At 35.0% G+C, this 26,770-nt stretch overlaps 1 protein-coding gene across 1 annotated transcript in view; it reads left to right on the top strand.

Moving 5' to 3' along the window:
• ZNF385D (zinc finger protein 385D) overlaps window positions 1-26,770 on the top strand; it is an 891,886-nt gene that overhangs the window by 189,991 nt on the left and 675,125 nt on the right. Inside the window, exon 2 of the mRNA XM_057738317.1 lies at window positions 25,000-25,218. Coding sequence (XP_057594300.1) covers window positions 25,000-25,218 — 219 coding nt within the window. The remainder of the gene's footprint in view (window positions 1-24,999; window positions 25,219-26,770) is intronic.

Genomic DNA, 26,770 nt, shown 5'->3' with positions numbered 1-26,770 from the left:
TGGAGAGAGGAAGATATTTCTAATTAACAGAGGCTATATTCTAAAAGGGTTATGTTAGCCTTATGAATGAACTTCTAAAGGAGCAAAGTGATGGGAAGCTGAATTCTGCCTGGAGGGGAAGAGTTTGGAAGATGACATTAGATAAAGTAAAGGACTTCCTCAAACTGGTTGAGACGCAGACTATTCATAAGGACTCATTATTACTTTTCTAACAATTTACATTTGTGATAACTACTAATTTCTTGTCGAGATACTTATAAACAGTTCTCCTGCCTTATCTGAGATTAAACCCTCTTTAGATAAATGGAAATATGAACTACAGAGTCATAGTGATAAAACCTTAGGCTTTGGTACTAAGTAGAGCTTGTGTCTAAAACCCAGTTTTCTTTCTTGTACAACGTACCTAAGCACTCAGTTGTGATTTGACCATACTAATGACAACTTAGAAGAGTTGTTAAAGGATTAGAGAGAATTGTTAAGTCTCTCTAGGTGCCCAGTTCATTGGAGGTGTCACTGAACGGCAGCTATTATCAACAGCCCTATTAATACTCTTTAACTTGCAAGTGACCAAAAACCAAATCAAGTAACTGAGCAAGAAAAATAATAGGAAATTTATCAACACTTATAAATGGGAAGTTTCTGAGTAACTTAAAGAGTGGAAGGACAAGTTAAGTAAAGCAGGGCTCAAGGTTGAATTCTGCTAGAATTTTCTCTCCATTTCTGCTTCTCATTTCTTCATGACTCCACTAAACTTCAGTATTAGTTATCAATCTCTGTCCAACAGGTTATTCCAAACCTTAGCTGCATGAGACAATAAACATTTATTATCACACATATTTTCTGTAAGTTTGGAATGCAGAAGCACCTTTGCTGGATGATTCTGGGTCAGGGTTTCTCACGAGGCTGCAGTCAAGACATTGGTCATCTCTTGGCGGCCATTGGGGCTGGAGGATCCACTTACAAGGTGGTTCACACACCTGGCTGATGAGTTGGGGCTGGCTCTTGTCAGGAGGCCTCAGTTCCTTACCATAGTACCTCTTCCAAAGGCTGCTTGAGAGTCCTCACAATGTAACCACTGATTTCCCTCCAAACAGATGATCCAAGGGGGTGCAGGGCAGAGCCTTATGAACACACCTGAGGAGTGACACACCATCATTTCTCCAATATTTCCTTTGTGGGAAATATGTTAGCCTTATTCATTGTGGAGGGGAGTCCACAACAGCATGAACACCAGGAGGGGAGGATCATTGGGAACCATCTTGGAATCTGGCTGGCACAAATTCATTTTCTCAGGCTTTTGAAACATTTCTTCACTTAGAGGGACGTAATGCTATAACATCCAACTCTGACATCACAGTTTGTAAACTAGATAAAGAAAATCTCTCTTAGCATCTGAACATCAAATCTCACGGAAGTTCTCTGATTGTCCCAGTGTTGGGTCATATGTCCTCTTGTGGAAGAAGTCACCGTGATTTGGTAGCCCTGGGGTCATGGCCGTAACCCTGAGGTCAGGGGCAGGGATCTATGGTTGGTAGCCCTACTCGAAGCATGTAAGTGGGGGGAGAAGGAGAAGAATCAGATCTATCTTTTGAGGGTAGCTGGGCAAAAAATTTGCATCTTCTTTGCCCTTTTCATCCTACCAATGTCTATATGGGAGAAAGTTCTCTATGGGAAGAATCTTCCTTTGTTAAATGGATCTAGACATTGCCACTAATTTTTTTAGAGGTTGGCACTTCAGGGTAATTCTATAGGCATCAGTGGTAAGACATTGGTATATTTTTCTTGTATTTCTTATATAAAGTATGTTTTTTTAAAAGCTTGCATTACTAACACCTGGGCCTTTTTTCTCCTTCACTGAAATATTCTAAATTCTAGTCTTTATTTTAATTATATTTCTTTAGACTGTGCATCAAAAACATTTATTCAAGCAGAAATAGAGACACAGATGTAGAGAACAAACATATGGATACCAAGGGGGGAAGGGGGAAGGGAGGTGGGATGAATTAGGAGATTGGGATTCACATATATACACTACTGATGCTATGTGTAAAATAAGTATCTCATGAGAACATACTGTAGAGCACAGGGAACTCTACTTAATGCTCTGTGGTGACCTAAATGACAAGGAAATCCAAAAAAGAGGGGATATAGGTATATGTATAGCTGATTCACTTTGCTGAACAGTAGAAGCTAACACAACATTATAAAGCAACTATACTCCGATAAAAATTTTAAAAAAAATATTCACTAATTACTGTTTTGCCAGTACTACACATTTTATTAGTCTCTTGATTTTTTTGGAAAGTTTTATTTTTTGTCAGCTTAAAGGCTTAAAAACCAATAGAGAGCTGTATAAAAACCAAATGTTCATATTTTACCATAACATTCTCCAACTCTTGAATAACAATATGCTCGAGGGACACCTCTAAGTGATTATGTTAGACAAAATAGTCCTAAAAAGTCAATATAATACACTACTTAAAAATATACTTAACTAGACCAATAATAATTATCTAGCCCAATTAAGAATACAGAAGGTAATTTCTGCTTTACAATCCCTATGTTTATAAAGAAAATAAAGAGAACACTGCACTTAATTTTCTATGGTAAATCAACAATTGAAATAAAGATACTGCCAATTTCATTAAAATTGGGCATATTTCTTAGAGGTGAATCCCAAGGGTCTTGTAACTGGAGGAAAAGACTTGTTTGAATATGAGTTTTAGATATTTTTCAGGCATTTTAAAGTAAATTTTAGCATTTCATAGAACATCATTTTAAAATAGTAATTGTAAAGTGGTAGGTCATGCTGTTGTTATTTAAAACTAGCTTAAAAGACACCCCAAATTATAAGAATGGAAGCTATCTCTGTGAAGAGAAAAAAGTGCGTATCTATATCATATTTCTTATTTTGTATGGATGGACATGTTTAAAGGGTTGCAACTTCATGGAGAAATTGTAGAGGAGCATAAGGAAATTGCTAGCGATCAGTTTTATACATATATCAGCATTTAATTTTACCTCAGTAACAAGTTCCTCCAACTAGTTCTAGTGGGCCTGGTCCACACTGCTGTGGTACTGTTTATGTAACCTTGACCCCTTAGAGCTCATGATATTAGCAGTTCCTTACGGAACTTGTAGCTGCTAGGCGTTAGGGTCAGTGACTACAGCAAAACCCCAACACATGTATTGATATTTGGAGAAATTCCCTCTAGATACTGTTCATTTCTTTAAAATGAAATCAAGGTTACCAACATACGAACTAAAAAAGAAGTTAATCGGACTTCCCTGGTGGCGCAGTGGTTAAGAATCCACCTGCCAATGCAAGGTTTGATCCCTGGTCTGGGAAGATCCCACATGCTGCGGAGTAACTAAATCTGTGCGCCACAACTACTGAGCCTGTGCTCTAGAGCCTGCAAGCTACAACTATTGAGCCCACGCGCTGCAGCTATTGAAGCCTGCATGCCAAGAGCCCGTGCTCCACAAGAGAAGACGCTAAAATGAGAAGCCCATGCACCATAACAAAAGAGTAGCCCCCGCTCGCCACAACTAGAGAAAGCCCACGTGCAGCAACAAAGACTCAATGCAACCAATAAATAAATACATACTACATATTAAAAAATAAAAATAAAGCACTGATTTAAAAAAAAAAGTTAATAGCAGAAAAGAAATATGCTCAAAAAATCTATTTGCTCTACCTGGTAAATATAGCTACCATCGCAGAAGGCACAAGTCAGAATAAAATTAACACATGCTGAGGGATCTGAGCCCAGGGGATGGGACTTTTGTGAACAGAATGTCAGTCTGAGCTTTAAATGTCCCATCTTGTAGATTTGCTTTTCAACTTTGACTGTATTTGAATATTATTAATATATTTGCCCACAAGTAATTGTTTTAGAAATTACTCCTCGGCAGCCATATAAAGTCTCAAACTATGATGGTAACACTTACCAAGAATACTGTTTTTATTGCTTCATTACACCCACTGGGCCATTTTTTATTGTTGAATTTAATGGGTAAGTGTTCATTTTTCAAACACTGCAAACACATCAGGGTAAAAGTGTGTTAGAATTAGTAAAGAATAACAGATGATGTATGAGGGGTCGCATATACATAGCTCTGTAAGTAGAGCTCCCTTTCTAGGATATCCTAATATCATTTGGAAGGCAGTGTTTGTGCTTAGTGAACAACAGGACACTTTCCACAGGACATAAGACAGTGTAAAATCGGCCATGCAGGTCCCCTGTTTGTCTTTTAACTGCTGCTTTTGTAAATACTACATGAGACTACCTCGAGCTATTTAACTCTGGCTTATTGTCATCACTTAAAGAGAGACACAGAAGACAAGTCTAAAAATGTAATATTTCTGAGGGTGAGGAGGAGGAGGATAAAGACTTGTAGTCCTGTGATGCCTTTCTCCACATAATGTGAATCTATTTATTAAAGCAAATCTACAAACCTGTCCAGATCTGCCCAATATTATCACAACTCCCTCCCTCCATTTCTGTCTTTCTCTTTTGGGTCCCACTGTTCCTGATTCAAAAATCCCCTCAGTTTTAATTCCCCCATTTTTTATTGAAGTGTAGTTGATTTACAATGTTGTATTAGTTTCTGGTGTACAGCAAAGTGATTCAGTTAAATATATATAAGAATACATATACAATCATTAGAGACATGCAAGTCAAAGCGACAATGAGGTATCACCTCACACCAGTCAGAATGGCCATCATCAAAAAATCTAGAAACAATAAATGCTGGAGAGGGTGAGGAGAAAAGGGAATTCTCCTGCACTGTTGGTGAGAATGTACGTTGGTACAGCCACTATGGAAAACAGTTTGGAGGTTCCTTAAAAAACTAAAAATGGAACTACCATATGACCCAGCAATCCCACTACTGGGTATATACCTAGAGAAAACCAAAATCCAAAAAGAAACATGTACCATAATGTTTATTGCGGCACTGTTTACAATAGCCAGGATGTGGAAGTAACCTAAATGCCCATCCACAGATGAATGGATAAAGAAGATGTGGCACATATATACAATGCAATGTTACTCAGCCATAAAAAGGAATGAAACTGAGTTATTTGTAGTGAGGTGGATGGACCTAGAGTCTGTCATACAGAGCGAAGTAAGCCAGAAAGAGAAAAACAAATACCGTACACTGACTCATATATATGGAATCTAAAAAAAAATGGTACTGATGAACCCAGTGACAGGCCAAGAATAAAGATGCAGATGTAGAGAATGGACTTGAAGATACAGGATGCGGGGGAGCAAAGGGGAAGCTGGGACAAAGTGAGAGAGTAGCATTGACATATATACACTATCAAATGTAAAATAGATAGCTCATGGGAAGTTCCTGCATAACAGGGAGATAAACTCGATGATGGGTGATGACTTAGAGGGCCAGTATAGGGATGGTGGGAGGGAGTTGCAGGAGGGAGGGTATATGGGGATATATGTATAAATACAGCTGATTCACTTTGGTGTACCTCAAAAACTGGCATAACAGTGTAAAGCAATTATATTCCAATAAAGAACTTAAAAAAATAGAAAAAACAGTAAAAAAGAAAAGTATCTACAAGACAAAAAAAAGAAGAATGTATACACATAAGAATATACAAGGGTGAGTCAAAAATTATCTGCACTCTGGCTGTAGAATTTAATTAACTTTTAGAAAAGACAAATACTTCATTTTTCAACACAATCTCCTTGCTTTTCATCTGTCAACAAGCTTTCGTATTCCCTCATTAAAAAATGTCTTAGGCTGAACTGAGAGCCACGAATGCACCACTGTCTTCACTTCATCAGAAGGGAAACTTTGTCTTTGTAGGGCTTCTTTCAGGGGACCAAACAGGTGAAAGTCCGATGGAGCAAGATCAGGACTATAGGGAATCTGCTTTAACAACTCAAAACGAAGTAATCCATGACAGACTTAGGTTTCGAAAAAATTGTACTAGATGGATGCCACAATACCTCATGGAAGAGCATAAGCAGAGGCGTTTGGATATCTGAAAACAAAATTTGGACTGATACTCTAAGGAAGGTGAAAGTTTCTTAAAGAGTATCAATACTGATTATGAGACATGGATTCATCACTATGAGCCTGAGAGTAAATGTCAGAGTGTGGAATGGCTACATTCCCCAGTTGCTGAACAAGAAGAAGTTCAAAAGTCAACCATCAGCTGGAAAAATGATGCTGACAGTTTTCTGGGATTCTCAAGGGCCGGTATTGGAACATTATCAGGAAAAATGTTCAACAATCAACAGTGCTTGTTACAGTGAGATGTTTATTGAAGAGCTGAAGCCTAAACTTTGGATTAAACACAGAGGACTGCTATCCAAGGGCATTGTGATCTTGTATGACAATGTACGTCTGCACACTTGTGCTCACACTGTCAACACTGCAGAAAACTTGGTTTTGAGATGTTAAAGCATCCTCCCTATAGAGCTGATCTTGCTCCATTGGACTTTCACATGTTTGGTCCCCTGAAAGCAGGCCTACGAGGAAAAAGATTCACTTCTGATGAAGAAGTGAAGACAACGGTGAATTTGAGGCTTGCAACTCAGCCTAAAACATTTTTTAATGAGGGAATATGAAAGCTCATGACAGATGGACAAAGTGTATTGAAAAACAAGAATATTATATCATAAAATGATGTATTTGTCTTCTCTAAAGGTTAATTAAATTGTACAGCCAGAGTGCAGATAATTTTTGACTCACCCTTGTATATATAGCTTTTTTCAGATTCTTTTCATTATAGGTTATTACAAGATATTGAACATAGCCCTGTACTATACAGTAGGTCTTTGTTGTTTATTTTATATATAGTAGTGTGTATATGAACATCCCAACTCCTAATTCATCCCTATGTTTTCTCTTTGGTAGCCATGAGCTTGTTTTCTGTGTCTGTGAGTCTGTTTCTATTTTGTAAATAAGTTTATTTGTATCATTTTTTTTAGATTCCACATGTAAGTGATATCATGTGAATTCGTGTTTCTCTGTCTGACTTACATCACTTAGTATGATAATCTCTAGGTTCATCCATGTCGCTGCAAATGGATTATTCCATTATATTTTATGGCTGAGTAGTATTCCACTGTATATATGTACCACATCTTCTTTATCTGTTCAACTGTCGATGGACGTTTATGTATAACTTCCCTCTTTAAACAAAGTTTGAATATTATGAATTGACACTGGTCTAATAAATTAAATATTATTGTTATTTAGAATATCTAAATATTCCTCAAGAGAGCAGATTTATTCCCTCCTATTTCATTACAAACTCTATTCTCCCTACAAAATGAATTAAATTAAAAATCTGTGTAGAATTTTAAAAGTATGCATAGGTGAGTGTGTGTGTGTGTGTGTGTGTGTATTTAGGAAGAGAGAAGAGGAGGGAGAAATTAGTCACCACAGGAGAGCCTTCATATTTTAAAAATTGATTTTTGTAAATTAATTATATTCCTAAATAGTTCTAAACCACCCCAAGTGCTCCATTAGTTAGTATGAGCTTGAGAAATAGATATGTATTACCAGTTAATTGAAAAACATATGGTGTTGATTTGTTGATTAGTGCCTAGCTATCATATTTTAGTAGATCTCAATTAAGTAAATGACTGCAGTGCTTCCAGACTACAGGATGACAAAGTTTGCTGCTAGAAAAAGGTACTGAGCCAAGACATGAAGAAATTTCAGGAAAAAATGACCATATACTTTCTTAAGAATTTACACATGCATTTTCATGTATGAGGTGATTTTTAGGCTGAGAATCTCCTTGTTGGTTACAATCCAGATTGCAGATATCCTCAGACTCTGATTCTCGAGCCAGGACCTGAGTTCAAAACTCAGCTAGCCGTCAATTTCTTCATCTGTAAATTTGGGTTAATTATAGGATCTACCTCATTGTTTATGTTTTGAGGATTAGATGAATGAACATTTGTAAACTGTTTCAATAGTGCGTGGCACCTAATAGATACTGTAATAAATGCTTCTAAATTATTAGTTTTTTAGAAAACAAACAAAAAGCTTGACATTTTCATTCGTGTTATTCATTTCAAAAACAGTAAGTGTGAACACATTTCAAATATGAAATTGTTGCCCATTACTCTGGACACTGGTTATGAACAAGACTATGTTACGCATGTGGGGGTGTAGTCCATCCAGTAAGAGCATGAAATGAAGAGAGATGCCAGGATTTCAGCAGGAAATTACTACTGAGGACCAAGAACATATCAAGTTTCTATGATTAGCTCATTCTACCCTTGCAGACATATAAGTAAAGCCAGATCAAAGTCAAAAGGTCACTTGGTGGTCTTGTCATCAGAACAGGGAGCGTTGAATGAACCGGGAGTTTTAGGATATCAGGACATTGAAGCCTGCAGCATCTCCCTCACCAGGGATTGTCACACCAACAGCCAATTCTTGTCTACAGGGCTGGTATCCCCTGCACAGTGTTTTAATAAATCCAGGTCACACCACCTGGTGGATTCTTTCATGTGCTTTCTTGGTTGACCAATCCCTTGAAATCAATATTTCTTCATATATCTGGATGTCTTCGTTCAAGTCACTTGAAGTTTCCTCTGAACTTTTATTGGCCTGGGAACATTCTTTCTCTCCACTGGAACTTTGCAAAGCTCTTTTCTGACCAGTTATGCATTTATTTCAAAGTTTAATTCTTCAGAGGCTTTTCTTATTTTCAAGAGCCTGAAAAAGAAGCTTTTTCTAATGCCTATTTTTCTGAAAAAGAAGCGCTTTCTAATGCCTATTTAACATTGAGTAAACTTGCTTAATTAAGCAATAGGAATATAAAACCTACTTGAATTTTGAAATATTTAAAAGAATGTGACTGACCAGGAGAGTCTCAAATTATGCCTGTTCCCAATTTAGCAAAGTATTATTATTAAAAGTTGCGTTTAAACAAGTCAGCAGGAATTTGGTACTAATATACTCTTTCATGCCAGTTTCTTCCATTGTCCTGTCTTGATGCAAAAGATTCCATTCTCAGTAATAACTTGCTTTTTTGGACAGATTTCAGACACAGCATAGCTAACATCTCCCTTTCCAGTGGGCTTTTCCAAGGTGGGACAGGAATCCTTTCCCCAAAAAATGGAGCTCAGTGGTTTGCATCATATTTTCATATCTGCAAATTGTTTTGAGAAAAAGGATTGTTGATATGCATGCTTTTTGCACACAGAATTGTCTAGTCTGCACTAAGTCTGCAATAAAAATTGTTTAACTGATAAGCATCATTGAGTTAGAAATGAGTATGATACTGAGAATACTCTATATAAACATTTGTCTACTGTGCCATTTCATTTGGCTTAAATGTTCTCTTAGTATTCTGTTTCTCTCCTAGTTCGTTGTTGGTCTATACATCATTCCCCAAAATTCACGATTTTAAAGTTTCCACAGCTTTTTCCATTTTCATCCCTGGCACTTTGGATCAGAAAAAGTAGATCACTCTCTCATCTGGTAAATTATAGATTTAATGAACTGAGGTTGACAGTAAATAATTTTCAGTGTACAGCAACATATCTGCTGATTTCAGAATTTCTGGAAGGAAAGCAATGTTTTTTAAAGGAAAACATACCTCAAAAATTAGAATAAAGCCAGATAAAAGAAAGGACTTTTTTCTTTCTTTCTTTTTTTTTTAAATAGCCACATAGCAGTGCCATAAATGTTAAAATTGGAGATACATGGAATCACAAATCTATAAAATCTTGGAGTGTGAAGAGACTTTATGGCAATCTGGTCTCTGGTCTACTTTCACATTTTTGATTCTTGGGCCATCAAGGCTTTGCTTGAGTATTTCACTTCTGAGAGTTTAATCCTGAAATCTGTCAATAAAATGCAAGTCTTATCAATTAATATATTGCTGAAGATTTGAGATCTGGCATCATTTTAGAGCAAAAATTAAGTGAGAAAATGTCTGTGAAAATGGCTTATCAACCTTTAAAATCCAAACACGTATCAGATTTTAAAAATTATTCTAAGGGCAAAATGCCATGTTGCACCATCAATAATGGTAGCATCAACGTAAGTGTAAGATGTCACTTCCTCAACTAGGCTACAGTTTGTGGTATTAGAAGGGAACCTCCCTCATTTTGCAAGTAAGGAAACAGAGCCACAGGGGTGAAGGATTTTCTGGAGACCAAACACCTGGAAAATGTTAGGATTAACACACGTCGATGAGCCTTGCTCTTTATACGACTACTATAAATTCATGATCAGAACTCCTTCAAATAATCTTTGGATTTGCCAGAGAACCGGAGTTGATATTTAGATAAATTCTAAGTATTGAAAAGAGAAACTTAGAGTTTTTGTACCCCACATCTTTTAAACAAAACCTTAGCCTAATTAAAAATTAGAATGTCTTTTAAATAACATTTTTAATTTAAAAGCTAAATATAAAAATGTGAAATATGTACATTGTTGAAAACTGAGTTAAAATAAAAAACAACTACAAAGAAGGTGAAAACAATAATAATAGCCCTAAGACCCAATACTTTGCTGAATTCCATTTCAATTTAAAAGCAACATTTTAAGGGGGAATTATAGTTTATTTGCCTGCAAAACTATTTTTAAAGAAAATATATCAATGTGGAATACAAATATATTTTTATAAGAATTTTAATTTTAGGAAGATTCCTTGTTATTAAAACACCTCATTCTCTGGAGATCAAAGCACTTGAAAAGAGCAGAACCCATTCTCTTAACTTTAACAGGATTTAATTTTAACTACCCTGGATTAATGAAAATCAAAAAGCCAACCAAGACTAGCATTGACATATACACACTACCAAACGTAAAATAGATAGCTATTGGGAAGCTGCTGCATAACACAGGGAGATCAACTTGATGATGGGTGATGACTTAGAGCGCTGAGATAGGGAAGGTGGGAAGGAGTCACGGGAGGGAGGGGATATGGGGATATATGTATAAATACAGCAGATTCACTTTGTTGTACAGCAAACACTGGTACAACAGTGTAAAGCAATTACATTCCAATAAAGGGCTTAAAAAAAAAAGCCAACCGATAAGCTTCCTTTTTAAAGGAGTAAATACTGTGTCGCCTAAATTTTTCATGCTGTAGTTTAAACTCATGTATCATTGTTCTTTCATTAGTAGAAATAGACAGAATTTTCATTTTAATAGTAGTATTTTATTGGGTGGGCGAAAAGTTTCCTGCAGTTTTTTCCTTAAGATGGCTCTAGTAGCACTTAGTAGTCTTTAACTTTATTTGAAACGATTTTGTTAGAGCGTATGTGACAGCTGTCATATCAGCGTGCATTTAAAAAAAGACATCAAAATTGGTGAATTTCTATGTAGCCATTTTAACATTGAAGATGGAAGACAAAAAGCAATGTTTTTGGCATATTATGCTTTACTATTTTAAGAAAGGTAAAACACAACTGAAATGCACAAAAAGATTTGTGCAGTGTATGGAGAAGGTGCTGTGAATGACTGAATGTGTCACAGTGGTTTGTGAAGTTTCATGCTAGAGATTTCTCACTGGACGATGCTCCACGGTCAAGCAGACCAGTTGAAGTTGATAGTGATCAAATAGAGACATTAATAGAGAACAATCAATGTTATACCATGTGGGAGATAGCCGACACACTCAAAATGTCCAAATCAAGTGTTGAAAATCATCTGCACCAGCTTGGTTATGTGAATCGCTTTGATGTTTGAGTTCCACATAAGTCAAACCAAAGAAACCTTCTTGACCATATTTCTGCATGGGATTCTCTACTGAAACTAATGAAAACATCCCGTTTTTAAAACAAACTGTGACAGGTGACAAAAAGTGGATACTGCACAACAACGTGGAATGGAAGAGATCAAGAGATTGTGGAGCAAGTGAAATGAACCACCACCAACCACATCAAAGGCCGGTCTTCATTCAGAGAAGGTGATGTTTTGTATATAGTGAGATTGGAAGGGAGTCCTCTCTTATGAACTGCTTCCGGAAAACGGAACGATTAATTCCAACAGGTACTGCTCCTAACCAGACCAACTGAAAACAGTACTCTACGAAAAGCGTCCAGAATTAGTAAACTGAAAACACATAATCTTCCATCAGGAAAATGCAAGACTGCATGTTTCTTTGATGACCAGGCAAAAACTGTTACACATTGGCTGGGAAGTTCTGATTCATCTGCCGTATTCACCAGATATTGCACCTTCAGATTTCCATTTATTTCGGTCTTTACAAAATTCTCTTAATGGAAAAAATTTTAATTCCCTGGAAGACTGTAAAAGACACCTGAAACAGTTCTTTGCTCAAAAAAGATAAAATGTTTTGGGAAGATGGAATTATGAAGTTGCCTGAAAAATGGCAGAAGATAGTAGAATGAAAGGGTGAATACACAGTTCAATAAAGTTCTTGAAGAGTGTAAAGCAATTATATTCCAATAAAGAGCTTCAAAAAATAAAGTTCTTGGTGAAAATGAAAAGTGTGTCTTTTACTTTTACTTAAAAAACTGAAGGCACTTTTTGGCCCACTATATATATATATATATATATATATGTAAAGAATGTTATATATATATATATATATATATATATAAAGAATGTTATTAACTTTCTTCTTAGGCTTCTTTTTAGATCTAAGAAACTTAATTTCTTGTTGTTTAAATTTATAATCTACTGTCTACCATTTAATGATATTTCACGTTTCTTCTAAGACGTATCTTTCATGTATCTATTTGTTTAAATATGAATTTAAATATGAATACAATGTATTTGAGAAACAATTTGAGTATAAGGAAATCTTAACTAAACTCTTCTACATATAAAAAAAACCCTCTATTATATAGTTATTTTCTGTCTTAAATTTACCACCCTGTATTACTTTTTAATTTATAGTAACTGCTATAATTTAACAATGTCTTTTTAAATTTTGATTCTTTTCACAGGGTCTAGGATTAGTGAGTTCTGCAAACAAGTAACCATCTTCAAGCTTATAATTCAGGTGATAGAAAAATATGTTAAATGGTACTATAGTGAAAACTGCTTACTGCATAGTTCCTTTTCTTTCTTTTTTTTTCCTTTTTTTTCTTTTTCTTTTTTTTGGGGGGGGGATGGGTTTCTACTTTTCTCTAAGTCAAATCTGATATATTGGTCAATGTATCTAGTATCTAGTATAGAAAATGGCAAATCTGAACAACTGGGAAATTTGAACAATTCTTGGATTCCTACAGTGATGTGTTGAGGATGTGAAACCAAAGCCAGTCTTTGAAGGAAAGGATGTTGTCATTGATTAGTGATGTCTGGCAGGGATGTACATCAGGTGATCTAGATCTTCACGAGGGAAATCATTAATTTCTTTGTCTATCTGTTTTTTACTCTACTATGCTTTATATGTTTGAGGTTTGATACAGCTGAGATGTTTCAAACCATTTAAGAAAAAGAGACAAACCATTTTTAAAAAGCTTAGGTGGTAAGCTGTCGTGGAACTTTTCCTTGATGAACAAATAGATTTCCTTGGAAATTTGGGTCAATTCCCGATTTTACTATTAATACCGAAGAGTTCACTGGTGTATTAGGTTTTTTTAATTGCTGCATGACATTATACATTATCACAGCAAACTTAATGGCTAAAAAGAACACATCAGGAGTCCAGACATTGCTTATCTGGGCCCTCTGCCAGCTTGCAGCTGATGAACAAAAAGGGAAAAGTTAAACAAAATATCATCTAAGTGGCTAGTTAAAATGCTCTGACTCAAAGTGAGATTACTCAGTGACTTACTAGTTACTTTGTGTGGGTTTAAGAATTTTGGAGCAAAATGGCTCCAAAGAAAATACATCATCTGAGAGCTTAGGGCAAATAGGTATATGAAATACTGAATAAGAAAGCTGATGAAGGGAGGTTGTGGCAAAGCTATTAATTCTTTTAGTCTTCTAGAAATTGGTTACCAAGATATCTGCCTGAGCTCTGGTGTCATCTAAGTTTTGACTGCGGAAGGAAGCACTTCCTCACTCATAAGGCTGTTGGTAACATTCAGCTGCATGTGCTCAGTTCCTCCTTGGGTGTTGGCCAGAGACTGCCCTAAGCTCCCTGACAGGTGGTCTTCTCTGTAAGGAAGCTCATAACATGGCAGCTTGCTTTTTCAAAGCTAGTGATGGAGAGTCTCTCCTCACGAAATAGGCACTACAGTCTTATGTAACATAAGCCTCTGTAAGTACCTGCATCCCATCATCTATTCTATATTCTCTTTGTAGATGCAAGTTACAGGTTCTTCAGGGGAATGGACTCTGCAAAGATTTGACTACCACGAAGTGGAAATACTAGGGATCATCATACACTATGTCTGCCCCAGCTCGAATAAATACAGTTTTCACAGCGCTTTCTCTTGATATGAGAAGATATTCTCAAGCAGCCTAAGATGTTCTATACCATCAATAGTATCTGCTCTACTCCTCTGATACTGAGAGGGGGAAAAAATACAAAAGGAAACATGGAACTTAATTATGTTGTTCTTAAGAATGCTCATGGGAAAAACTGGATGCAGGTAATATCATGAGTAAATGTATATATGAGAAAAAGAGTAGGCAGGGACGAAAGCTGAAATCACTAAAATATCAAAATATATTTTAAGAAGACAGAGTCCATGAGAAAAAAAAAAAAAAAAAAGAAGAAGAAGAAGAAATCCTGGGGCTCTAGGCACCAAGAATGAGAGAGAAAGCAAAGCTGTTTCTTAAAAGAAGTGAACAACTTAGTCATTCACATGCTGAATTGGCAACCCCAAATATTAATCATAATAAGCATCACAGTTTTACTCTTCCTTGGCGGGTAACTGATTATCAAAAGTCTTTCCAAAGTCAGTATAGCCTAAATTTTCACCCTCTTCTCAAACTCCATGGAGAACTAGGATTTTGCTTGCGGGGTGTGTTAATATCCTAAGTGCCTACAAGAGTGCTAGACAGAAAAGATGCTTAAACTATGTCTGTCCAATCACTTTTCAGTGACTCCTTGATATAACTTTTCACCAGATATAAGCCAAAACAATCTCTCTCTAATTTAGGTCTTCAGAAGTTTTTCTGGGGCAAACTACTCTTATGTTTTATATAAGCTGTTTTAGTTGCAAAGTAGGGTACAGATGAAAGCAAAAAGAAACTTGGTGCATTCTGAAGGGAACAGGATTAATATTTAAAGTAGCTTTGGAAAAAATATGTCCTGAGAACGCAAGAGCTCATAATTCATTCTCAATATCCCTGCTAGGATGACAGGGACACTGGGTGGCAGAAATTCCAGGGGGTCATGTTTTGCCAAGCAGGCCCTGAGAACATGATCAATTCAAGAAGAGATTCTCCAAAATAAGAAAAACAACTATTTGCACCTTGTTTGTAGCAAATAATAATACAGTTTTTTTCTTCATAGGATTGGAAACTTTGAAAGATAACATCAATTACACTGAAATGTAAGATATATCTGATTATTGAATATAGGTTCTAATTGAAGAATGACCTTAAAAAAAAGAATTGCCTTTGTTTTTAAGATTAAACTATGAGCCCCTGTTTTTTCTCAAAGATATACTAGCCATGATTTTATGATGGGTCTCTTAAAGAGTAAGGTTAAAATTTTCTTTATCTGAGGTTTCAAAATAGAAATTCTGATTCTGAGTTTACAATATTAAAAGCGTGCAGCTTAAATAAGGGAAAGGAATACATTTAAAAGTTTCATTCTGTATTTATTCCTGCCACTCCTGGTTTAATTTTGTATGTGAATCTTTGACTATTTAGTAAGAGTTCCATCACCTTTTGAAAACTATAATCTTAGTGAGACTGACAAATTTGGTTTGATGCCATGATGTAATAAAAACTAGTTGAAATACCAACCTATTAATCTTGATTTGTCTCATGTAATTTTCCATAATATTATTTTCCTATTATAAAAGGTAGATATTACTAATTTAAATATCCTCATTTTTAAAGTTTCAAAATGGTATTTGTCAGGAGACTACATAAAACAACTACTGCTTATTAAAAAATTTGATAACTTATGATGATTGATTTAGTTTGTCAGCTTTTCTGTGATTTTCCTCCAATTTATCTGGACATTTTTGTAGGTATATTTTGGTGAGTTAACACAGAATTCATTAGATATACTGTATCTACATGCCACTAAAGCTGAATATTTTATATATCTATGTGTGTGTATGTATCACATATTTACAAAATCACACTAATGCTATTTTTATGCCTACTGTTATGGGAATCTCCTGATACTGTGGTTTTAATTTTTAATTCACACTGCACTCTAGTGGGGAGTGAGATCAATGCAAAATTTTTCTTACTTTCCTGGTATCGATACTTTATAGCATTAACTATGGATTATTTACACTTTTAAAAGTGAAGTGTGAAAGAGTGCTGTGATCTATAATTTTCTCAAAGATGAGATGGTATAAATATAATTTATATATACCATATAATATATATTTAGTATTTGACCATTATAGTGAAATATGATTTTTTTCTCTAATTTGTCTTAAAAATAGAGGAAAATTGACTAATGAAACATTTTGATTTCTCACAGCATATTTGGCATATATATATTTGTATTATATGCTAAATATGCTGTGAGAAATCAAAATGTTACATATATATACATATATATATTTATATGTGCATATGTGAACGTGATTTATACTATGTGAATCCTAATACAATGAAATATAAAATAAAAGTTAATCCCTCCTTTTTTCTAACAAGAAGACAAAAGAATGGCCAATTTTCTTCTCTAAGTTTGAAAAATGTGGATCAGATTTTAAAATATTGGTTTGTAACATTTCATTTTTCATTTTAATTTCCTGCAGCAAGTTTATTTAAACTCTGCAGAGACACCTTTGGCAATAATGTCTTTACCATTACTAGAACCACCTTGAAAATACCTAGCAGTTATATCATTTTTTTGCTAAATAATTTCAAATTAAATTAGTGCTTTTAAAATCCATTTATGGTGTTGTCTCTAGAAATTTTGTTCCAAGTAACCAGTATCCAATCACATAACAGTAGTACATATTTTTTTCACTCCAAAAATGCTTATTAAGGATCTCCACAGCCTTTTTCTAATTTTTAAGATCCCCTTTGAAAGGTTTCTTCAAAATGACTTCTTACAGTGGCAGTTGTGAGATCATAGCTTCATAAAAAATGACTAAATCTTTTACATTCTCTACCTTCATTTTATTGAGTCAGTTGAGAAAAGTTGCATAAGAAATACAAACTTTATAAGAATTTCTACAGATTATACAAAGTACAACTTCCCTTTGTTGAAATGGTATAGATTGATGTGTACTCCCCAAACATATTTTCATAATAAATTAATTGTGAAAGCTCTTAATATTAGACTCTATAAGGCATTCAATATCAGTAGATTCCTCTTTTCAGAGAGATAATTTTTGAGAAAAAATTTTGTCATGCATTTGGGCAATATTTGGACTTTGACTTTCATTTTCTCAAAGAAACTGACTTTGAAAGAAATAGGCAAAATTTATCACTTACCACCCTCTGTATAAATACTATTAAAACTCAAAGTATTAAAGTATCTTATCAAATGAACTTATAAATTGTATCTCTTACTAAATAGTTAGTTGCCATCTACCTAGTCATTTTTTTCACCTGTATCACCATGAAGTATCTATAGTTCGAGTTTTTATTTTATTTTCATCTGGATGAAAAATATTGTTAGATGTACTGTTAGACCAAGATTCCTCAGGGGGGTTTTTGTTTAGTATTGGTTCTGCCACCGTTTATGGAGCAAGCCTGTGCTAAATGTGTTCTACACTTATAAATCCCTATTTACCTCATTTAAAAATATTCAATAACAAGAGAAACCATTGCAAAAACAAGAAATTTTAGTTTACTTATGCTATTTACAGTTGTATGCCTTTATAGGTCATGTGTAAAATGCTTTTTAAAATATGGTTTGTTGTGCTCTAAACTGCCTGTTGGCCAATGTCATTTATTGTCATTTCATTGTCAGTACAAATTATGGTAGAACCTCAAGATTCTTGGAGATCTCGGAGCCTTGCCATTTTGACAAGGGAGCAAATCTGAGAACGAGGGATAAAACCAATCATGGGCAAAACAATGGAACCTGGCTTGCTAGTTTTGAAATAAAACATCAAAATTATGTGTAAGGAAAAGGGAACTCTCTTGTACTGTTGGTGGGAATGTAAATTGATACAGCCACTATGGAGAACAGTATGGAGGTTCCTTGCAAAACTAAAAATAGAGTTACCATATGACCCAGCAATCCCACTACTGGGCATATACCCAGAGAACACCATAATGCAAAAAGACACTTGCACCCCAATGTTCATTGCAACACCATTTACAATAGCAAGGACATGGAAGCAACCTAAATGTCCATCAACAGATGAATGGATAAAGAAGATGTGGTACATATATACACTGGAATATTACTCAGCTGTAAAAAGGAATGAAATTGGGACATTTGTAGACATGGATGGACCTAGAGACTGTCATGCAGAGTGAAGTGAGTCAGAAAGAGAAAAACAAATATCATATATTAACACATATATGCGGAATATAGAAAAATGGTACAAATCAACCGGTTTGCAAGGCAGAAATAGAGACACAGATGTAGAGAACAAACATATGGACACCAAGTGGGGAAAGCAGGGGCGTTGGGGGGGATGAGATGGGATTGCCATATATACATTACTAATAATAAAAAAAAAATTTTACACTTTAAATATATGCAGCTTATTGTATGTCAATTGTATCTTAATAAAAGTTCTTAAACAAAACAAAACAAAAAAATTATGTGTAAGGAAACTTTTCCATTCAATAAAATTGGGTTTGGTTTTTAGTTAATATGTACACCTTTAAACACTTTAAATTTTATATTAATGGTTGTTGATTGTTGTGATAGAGTTGAAATACTAAACAAAAATGAAGTTTATGGATTCTTCATTACATGGAAACTGGTTGAATAACACTGTGTGTGTGTGTATGTGTGTGTGTGTGAATAGCTCATCCTTCATCTTCATTGGAACCAATCGTTACTAGACACGAGGACACAGTGGAGGTGTGTTAGATTTTTGTTGAGTTGGCAGGTTAGTTATTTTGTTGGCAAAGTTGATTTAGATAAAATGACTTGAAGCTATGGTCCATATTGGATTTCCCACCCTTTCCCCTCTGCGTTGAATTTCCTTCCAAGTCACATGCAGGGCAGCTGGAGAATCCAGGGATGTGAGACCTGTACACTTTATGTTTGTATACAGCTACCAAGAAGGTAAGAGAATGTACTTCTCAGCCAACTTGAAGTACAGAGTCAAGATGGCAGGCCCCACGTGAGGCAGTGATCCTTCCCCTCACCCTGCCTGTACACGCTTTACTTTTCCTGCTGTGGAGATGCATGAGCAAAGGATGAAGAGAAGAGAAGCTTTCGTCTTCGTTCTTTCCCAGAGTACAGAAGCTCTAAAGAAATTTCTGTTGCATTGGTCAAGGAGAGAGAGAGAGAATCGTCCTCAACTAGTCCCTCACTTTTTGATTCAATTTAAATAAACTTGCTATTTTAGAATAGTTTTAGATTTGCAGAAAAGTTGCCAAGTTAGCAGAGTTCCACAAACCCCATCCACTTACTTTTCTCTACTATTGACAGATTACCTGGTGCATTTGTCACCAGCAATGAAATAGTAATGTTACTGAAACTCTATATTTGGACTTTATTAGGTTTTTTAAACCAATTGTTTTGTTCTTTTCCAGAATCTCATCTAGGATACCACATTTTTTTTTTCTATTTGTGCAGTCAGTTGTTTTTTTAAATTTAATTGAAATATATTCGATTTACAATATTGTGTTAATTTCAGGTGTACAGCAAAGTGATTCAGTTATACATACATATTACATATACATATATATAGACATATATAGATACAGATATATTCTATTTTGGATTCTTTTCCATTATAGATTATTACAAGATAATGAGTAGAGTTCCCTGTGCGCAATAGGTCCTTGTTGGTTATCTATTTTATATATAATAGTGTGTATATTTTAACCCCAAGCTCCTAATTTATCCTTCCTACTTCCTTTCTGCTTTGGTAACCATAAGTTTGTTTTCTGTGCAGGACACCACTTTTTATTTAGTCCTAATATTTCCTCAGGCTCCTCTGGGCTGTGATAATTTCTGTCTTTCCTTGTTTTTAATGACCTTGATGGTTTTCAGGAGAAATGGTCAAATCTCTTGTAGAATGTTCCGCATTTGGGGTTTGTCTGATGTTTTTCTCAGGGCTTGACTTGGGTTGTGTGTTTTTGTGAGAAGACCGCAGAGGTGAAAATAACTGTCTCAACACATCGTATCGAGGATACAGGTCATCAACATGACATATCGCTGTTGTTAGCCTTGGTTACACATCTTAGGCAGTGTTGGTCAGGTTTCTCCATTGTAGAGTGATTTTTTCTTCTCTTTCTATACTGCACTATTTGGAAGCAAGCCACCAGGCATATAGCCTACACTTAAGAGATAGGGAGTCAAGCTCCATCCCTCCCTGAGGGAAGAGCATCTCTTTAATTATTTGGAATACTCCTGTATAGGAGGTTTGTATCTTCTTCCCCATTTCCTTTTTTTTTTTAATCAGTATGTGCTCACTGATATGTATTTTATACTTTGGGTTATAATCCAATAATATATTTAGTTATTTAGCCATAGTTATGGAGAGCTCCTTCAGTTGGCTCTTGTGTCTATTCCCCAGCTTTTAGTTATTAATCAGTTGGGTTACACCAAACTTAGGGCCCACCAGGGATATGGCCTGTTAACCTGGGATGGGACAGGGAAGAGAAAATCAACACTTTTTAGGACAGTCTTGATACCAAAACCTGATGCTTTGGTACAAGTGATGATGGTTCAGTTTTTATCTCGGAAGCCTGTAAAGTGAGTCAGAGCAATGTACTAGAAATCAAATTCAAGAACCGTGTTGCTTCCTAGGAAAAAAATATTGTCTCCAGTGTTATTTTTCTCAAGTTATGCTCAGAGACATTGTTTAATATAGGTTGTTACAGGCAAGTTCTCAATAGATGCCGCCTTTGAATTATTTCTGTGAATCTGTAGGATTAAATTAAGCTCCACATCCACAAAATTAAAAAAAAAGATACATACAAACACCTGATTCCTACAATAATCATTCCCAGGATAATTCTAGTCCTTAAATCTTTTACATGATACACACTGGGGAATGTTACATAGTCTGGATCCAGTTGTTGTATTAAGCCACACACTTTCATTGCATCTTAGTGTTTCTGGGCATGGAGGTTTGGTGGGGGGAGAAAAGGATAAATTAATAAAATATTTTGGGTTTCAAGCCAGTTGCCAAGAGCCTGTGGATGATGACCTTAAATGTTTTCTCGATACAACTTAAATGAGCAAAATTTCCCTTTCAGCATTTAAATGATACTTAAACCATATCAGGGGTAAACATTGCTCAGACATATTGCTTCCCGCTTCAGAGAGTACCATTTGAAACACTGCAGTTTTCTTGCAAAATCTATACATGCTTTGTGATGTCACATCCCAGTTACAAGAATTAATTGGAGGGACTTCCTAGGTGGTGCAGTGGTTAAGAATCTGCCTGCCAATGCAGGGGACACAGGTTCAATTCCTGCTCCAGGAAGATCCCACATGCTGCGGAGCAACTAAGCCCATGAGCCACAACTATTGAGCCCATGTGCTGCAATTATTGAAGCCCACGCGCCTAGAGCCTGTGCTCCACAACAAGAGAAGCCACCACAATAAGCCCGTGCACCACAGTGAAAGCAGCCCCCGCCCTGTGTGCAGCAGGGAAGAGCCAACGCAGCCAATAAATAAATGTGTAAAAATAAATTAATTTAAAAAAAGAATTAATTTGAGATTCCCTTTTTCCCCACAGTTAATACCACATAGTTTATGAACATATCTTACTTTCTATTTCCTTTGATAAGAGTTTTTAACCTTGCCCCTCCCCCTCCCAATGCAAAATTAATTCTGACTCAGGTGGCATAGTTTTCATTTTCTTTCATGATCAGGGAACTCCTCACATGTAAGCAAATAAATCTTATAGCCTTGGAAGGAAATGTCTTCAGTATTTTCCCTGCTAAACTGTTGGCAGACATTCTTATTTTATAGGTCAAGGTGGAAATAATCAAGGAAGGAACTATTTCTTTCTAAACATATGCATATATTTTGCAAAAATGATGTGTCATGAGGGCTTGTATACTGGGACTGTCTGTGTAGTTTGGCTTAGTTCCGATAAACAAAAAACATTCATTCAGTAGGTTAGTACAAGCTCTTTTTTTGGCTTATTTCTTTCAAATATATTGATTTATCTTTTCATAATACATGTAATGAGTGGTTATTAGGTACAATTTTGAAAATATGGAAAAAATGAAGGGGGAGGAAAGCCAACGCTAAATCTCATCACTCAGAACCAACTACTACTAATATTTTTCTTAAGTCTTATTTGTGTTTTACATAGTTGGAAACATATTATATGTAAATTTGTATGTTGTTTTTCTTTTTTAAACTTGTATAGAAATAATTTTTCATGTTATAAAATTTTCCCAACCTGTTTTTATTGGCTATAGAATATCACAGTGATTAAATGCATCTTCATGTACTTAATCTTTTTCATTACTTAATGATATCTGAGACAAAAGGCTTTAAAAATACAAATTAACTCTGGAATAAAAAAGTTTTGAAACATTCTGAATACAATCTGTAGTATTATATCTAAATTTATTTATATGAAATAGGAAAAGCTAATAAATGTAGTTATATAGTTTCCTTTAACTAAAAATTATGTGATAATTTGACAAGGCCTATAAATTTTCTCTTAACTCTCAGCACTTAAATTGTATATTTAATATTATTCTATTAATGGCTACCTGAGTAAGAAAGATAGTTTCCTTTTTAAAAAGACGTTAGCATATTTTAAATAAATGAGTCCACCAGAAAGCATGAATTATATATTTAAAAGCTTTTACTCTCTTTGCAAATTGGATACTTCAATATCCTTTAAGAGATTCAAGTATTAGGTGTTTGGCTTGAGTTAATAGTTACATTATCTTTAAACTTTTACTGACAAACTAATCCTTATATGTTGTCAAAATTATTTTATTTGTTATCTCGTTTGTCTGATACCAAGTCCCGTGTTCATTGTCAGTAAGTTGCATAATGGCAGGACCACTCTTCTCTTGCTCATCAGCTTTTGTCCAGCACCAAGGAGAGTGCCTGCCATCCAGTAGGCGATTAATAAACACATGCTAAAATAACGAAATAATAATTGTTTTCCTCTGCCGATATTTCCAAAGACTACGAAAAGGTCTTTGAAGAATCTGGAAAAATGGAATGGAGAAATCATATCTAGACTGTAAAAATTATGCAGAGTCCTTTGTCCTGAAAGCACAGAAAAATTTTAGAAAGGAGCCAGTATTCTTTTAAGTGATTTATAAATAAACAGTAAAATATATATTGCAATAGTTACTTTAATTATTACCTTCTTAAGGTCAGAGATTCTGCAGTTGTCAGTTGCCCTTTTCTCTTAGATTTGAGCATACCAAGCTTATGTTTATCCAAAAATAATGTATTCCAAAATAATCCTTAGATCTGTCATACTTTCTTGCACCCTGATTATGAAGCTCTCTTGGGTATTCAGAGCCTCTTTTGTATTTGAGGTATAAAACATTTTTAGTTATTGAAACAATGGTAGCTTTTTTGCATGTGTAGGATGTGTCCATCCAAATGTAAGTGATTTTACTTAATTGGTAAGGAATATGAAAATAAGAGAATTTTATTCAATTGTTGAAATCAAAAAGGAAATATCTAATACATTAATACTTAGTAAAGAGCATGGCAAGAGCTTGTGATGTGAAGATAAATAAAACCAAATGCTGATCCCAAAGGTACCATTTATTAGGTGCATGACCCTAGGTGAGCTATTTAAGTTTTCTAAACCTTAGCTTCCTTAGTTATGAAACGGGAAAAACTATAGTTTTTCTCATTGTTTCTTTTTCTATTGTTATGATGGTTAAATAAGATAATATGTGTTAACCGTTGGTCATTTAACATGACATTTAACACAGTATTTGACATAGAAGAAGCATAGTGAAACATTTGCCATTTGTATCCCGTGAAAGATATAAAGATGTAATGTACAGAATGAAAGCAACCTACTAAAATGGGAGGAAATGGAAATTTTGAATTTGAGTGTCTAGGACAATGCTTATTTGCTACCTGATTTAATAATATGAAGGAATCCAGGAATCTTTTATTTTATCCTATTATTTTTTATATTTACTTACTGATTTTTATTGAAGTATAGTTGATTTATAATGTTGTGTTAGTTTCAGGCGTACAGCAAAGCACTGTTTATGTCAGAGTCTTTTTCAGATTCTTTTCTGTTATAGTTTGTCACAAGATATTGCACATAGTTCCCTGTGCTATACAGTAGGACCTTGTTGTTTATTTTGTATGTAGTAGTGTGTATCTGTTAATCCCAGACTCCTAATTTATCCCTCCGGCCATTTCTCTTTTGGTAACTAGATTGTTTTCTATGTCTGTGAGTCTTATTTCTGTTTTGTAAATAAGTTCATTTAGATCAGTTTTTAGATTATACCTATAAATGATATCATATGATATTTGTCTTTCTCTGTCTGACTGACTTAGTATGATAATCTGTAGGTCCATCCATGTTGCTGCAAATGGCAGTATTTCATTGTTGTTTATGGCTGAATAATATTCCATTGTATATGTATATATAGTGCTTCTAAACTGTTGGTGGAAGTGTAAATTGGTGCAGCTACTAAGGAGAACAGTATGAAGCTTCCTTTAAAAACAAAAAAATAGAGTTACCTTATAATCCAGCAATCCCACTCCTGGGCATATATCAAGAAAAGATCAAAACTCTATTTCAAAAAGGTACATCCCTAATGGTCATATGAATCCAGGAGTCTTGACTGGCTTGTTTATAACTTTCTTTGCCCCCCTAGATTCTGCATGTGCACAAGATGGAGAGAGTGAGGCTGAGTTTTTACCTGATGACTTTGAAGAAAAACCAGAACGAGAAAAGAAACATAACAATTTCACTTTGTGCAACGTGTGTAACATTCAGCTGAATTCGGCTGCTCAAGCCCAAATCCACTACAATGGCAAATCACATCAAAAGAGATTAAAACAGCTCACCAATGGAATGGTGAAAAATGACAGTGGTAAGTATTTCTAAAGATATAGTCTCAATTTTACATCATCAAGTTGTTTGTGTACCTGCAGATGTGGAAATAAAAGAATAGACTGATCTCTATTTTTAAAACCAGGAAAAACAGTAAATAAAAACTTTATCAGCATAGTACATTAAAATAAAGAATATCTCCCAGCTTTTTGAGAGAAAAGGGGAAATTTTGTTTGTCTCTGCTTAAATTTTAATAAATTTAAAATTTATGATCATGACCCACCGGGATGTTTAGGATGATTTGAAAAAGATGACAGATTTTCTTGATGTCTGACTTTAATATAGTTATTTGGAAATGGGCATTCTTTTACATTTTATATAAAACAATTTTTTTAATGTTCGTTTTGTGCGTGTTGGGGCTTCAATTGGTTAGTAACATTGCAATTCGTTTTAAAAAAATACCTATCTTTTCAAGTAGGTGATTTAACCAATAACATATGATCTATTAGTATGTACAGATTGTTTAAATTTGCTGGTGAAAATTCATGGTTTGTTTAATCACTTTAGACTGCTTTTTTTTTTTATTTATTTAATTGGCTGTGTTGGGTCTTCGTTGCTGCACATGGGCTTTCTCTAGTTGTGGTGAGTGGGGGCTACTCTTCGTTGTGGTGCGTAGGCTTCTCATTGAGGTGGCCTTTCTTGTTGCAGAGCATGGGCTCTAGGCACATGGGCTTCAGTAGTTGCAGCACATGGGCTCAATAGTTGTGGCTCACAGGCTCTAGAGCACAGGCTCAGTAGTTGTGGCACACAGGCTTAGTTGCTCCGCAGCATGTGGTATCTTCCTGGGGCAGGGCTTGAACCCATGTCCCCTGCATTGGCAGGTGGATTCTTACCCACCGCGCCACCTAGGAAGTCCTAGACTGCTTTTTAAAAGTATAAGTTGAATTTAGAAGTAAGCAGATTTTAAAAATAGCACATATATACTTTTGGAAAAAAATGAAAGGTTATTAGAAAAATCGTGGAGTGGTGAGGGAGGGAAAGGTGGAATACTGCTTCAGGATTTAGAAGAGCTGAAAAACAACAGCAATTCCAAAGAGTTACAGTATTGTGGTCTGGCTGGATGTTTCATGTTTCATCCATAAGATATATTTTATATAAATTTTAATGACATTTAAAAATGAGACTGAATTTTGATCTGTTCTAGTAATCGGGATTGAAGACAAATATAATTTTGTAATTTGCTTCAAGTCTACCATAATGAGAAGGGGAAAAACAGTATTTTTTAACTGGGAATTATTTCTATCTTGCTTTGTATGTTTTAGCATCAATGAGCTGGAATATTCTAACAGAAGGGACTCCTTATTTCTCTTTCTTTTTTATGACAAATAGTTAATCATGGATCTTATCAGTCAAAGAGATGTAAAAAAACAAAAATAGTCATCAGAAAGTAAAGAAGAACTACTAAATTCCATAGACCCAAGATGGACTTGTGAGGCAAATGTATTAATACTTATTAAGTCATGTTTAAAAATATGGATTTTACAGTCTCTGTTTTGAATCTCCTAAGGAAAATCTTTTCCCTATTGTTGACA

This window comes from Hippopotamus amphibius, chromosome 6, assembly GCF_030028045.1.
Source record: "Hippopotamus amphibius kiboko isolate mHipAmp2 chromosome 6, mHipAmp2.hap2, whole genome shotgun sequence".
NCBI lineage: Eukaryota > Metazoa > Chordata > Mammalia > Artiodactyla > Hippopotamidae > Hippopotamus > Hippopotamus amphibius.
This window is presented reverse-complemented; position numbering and strand designations above follow the sequence as displayed.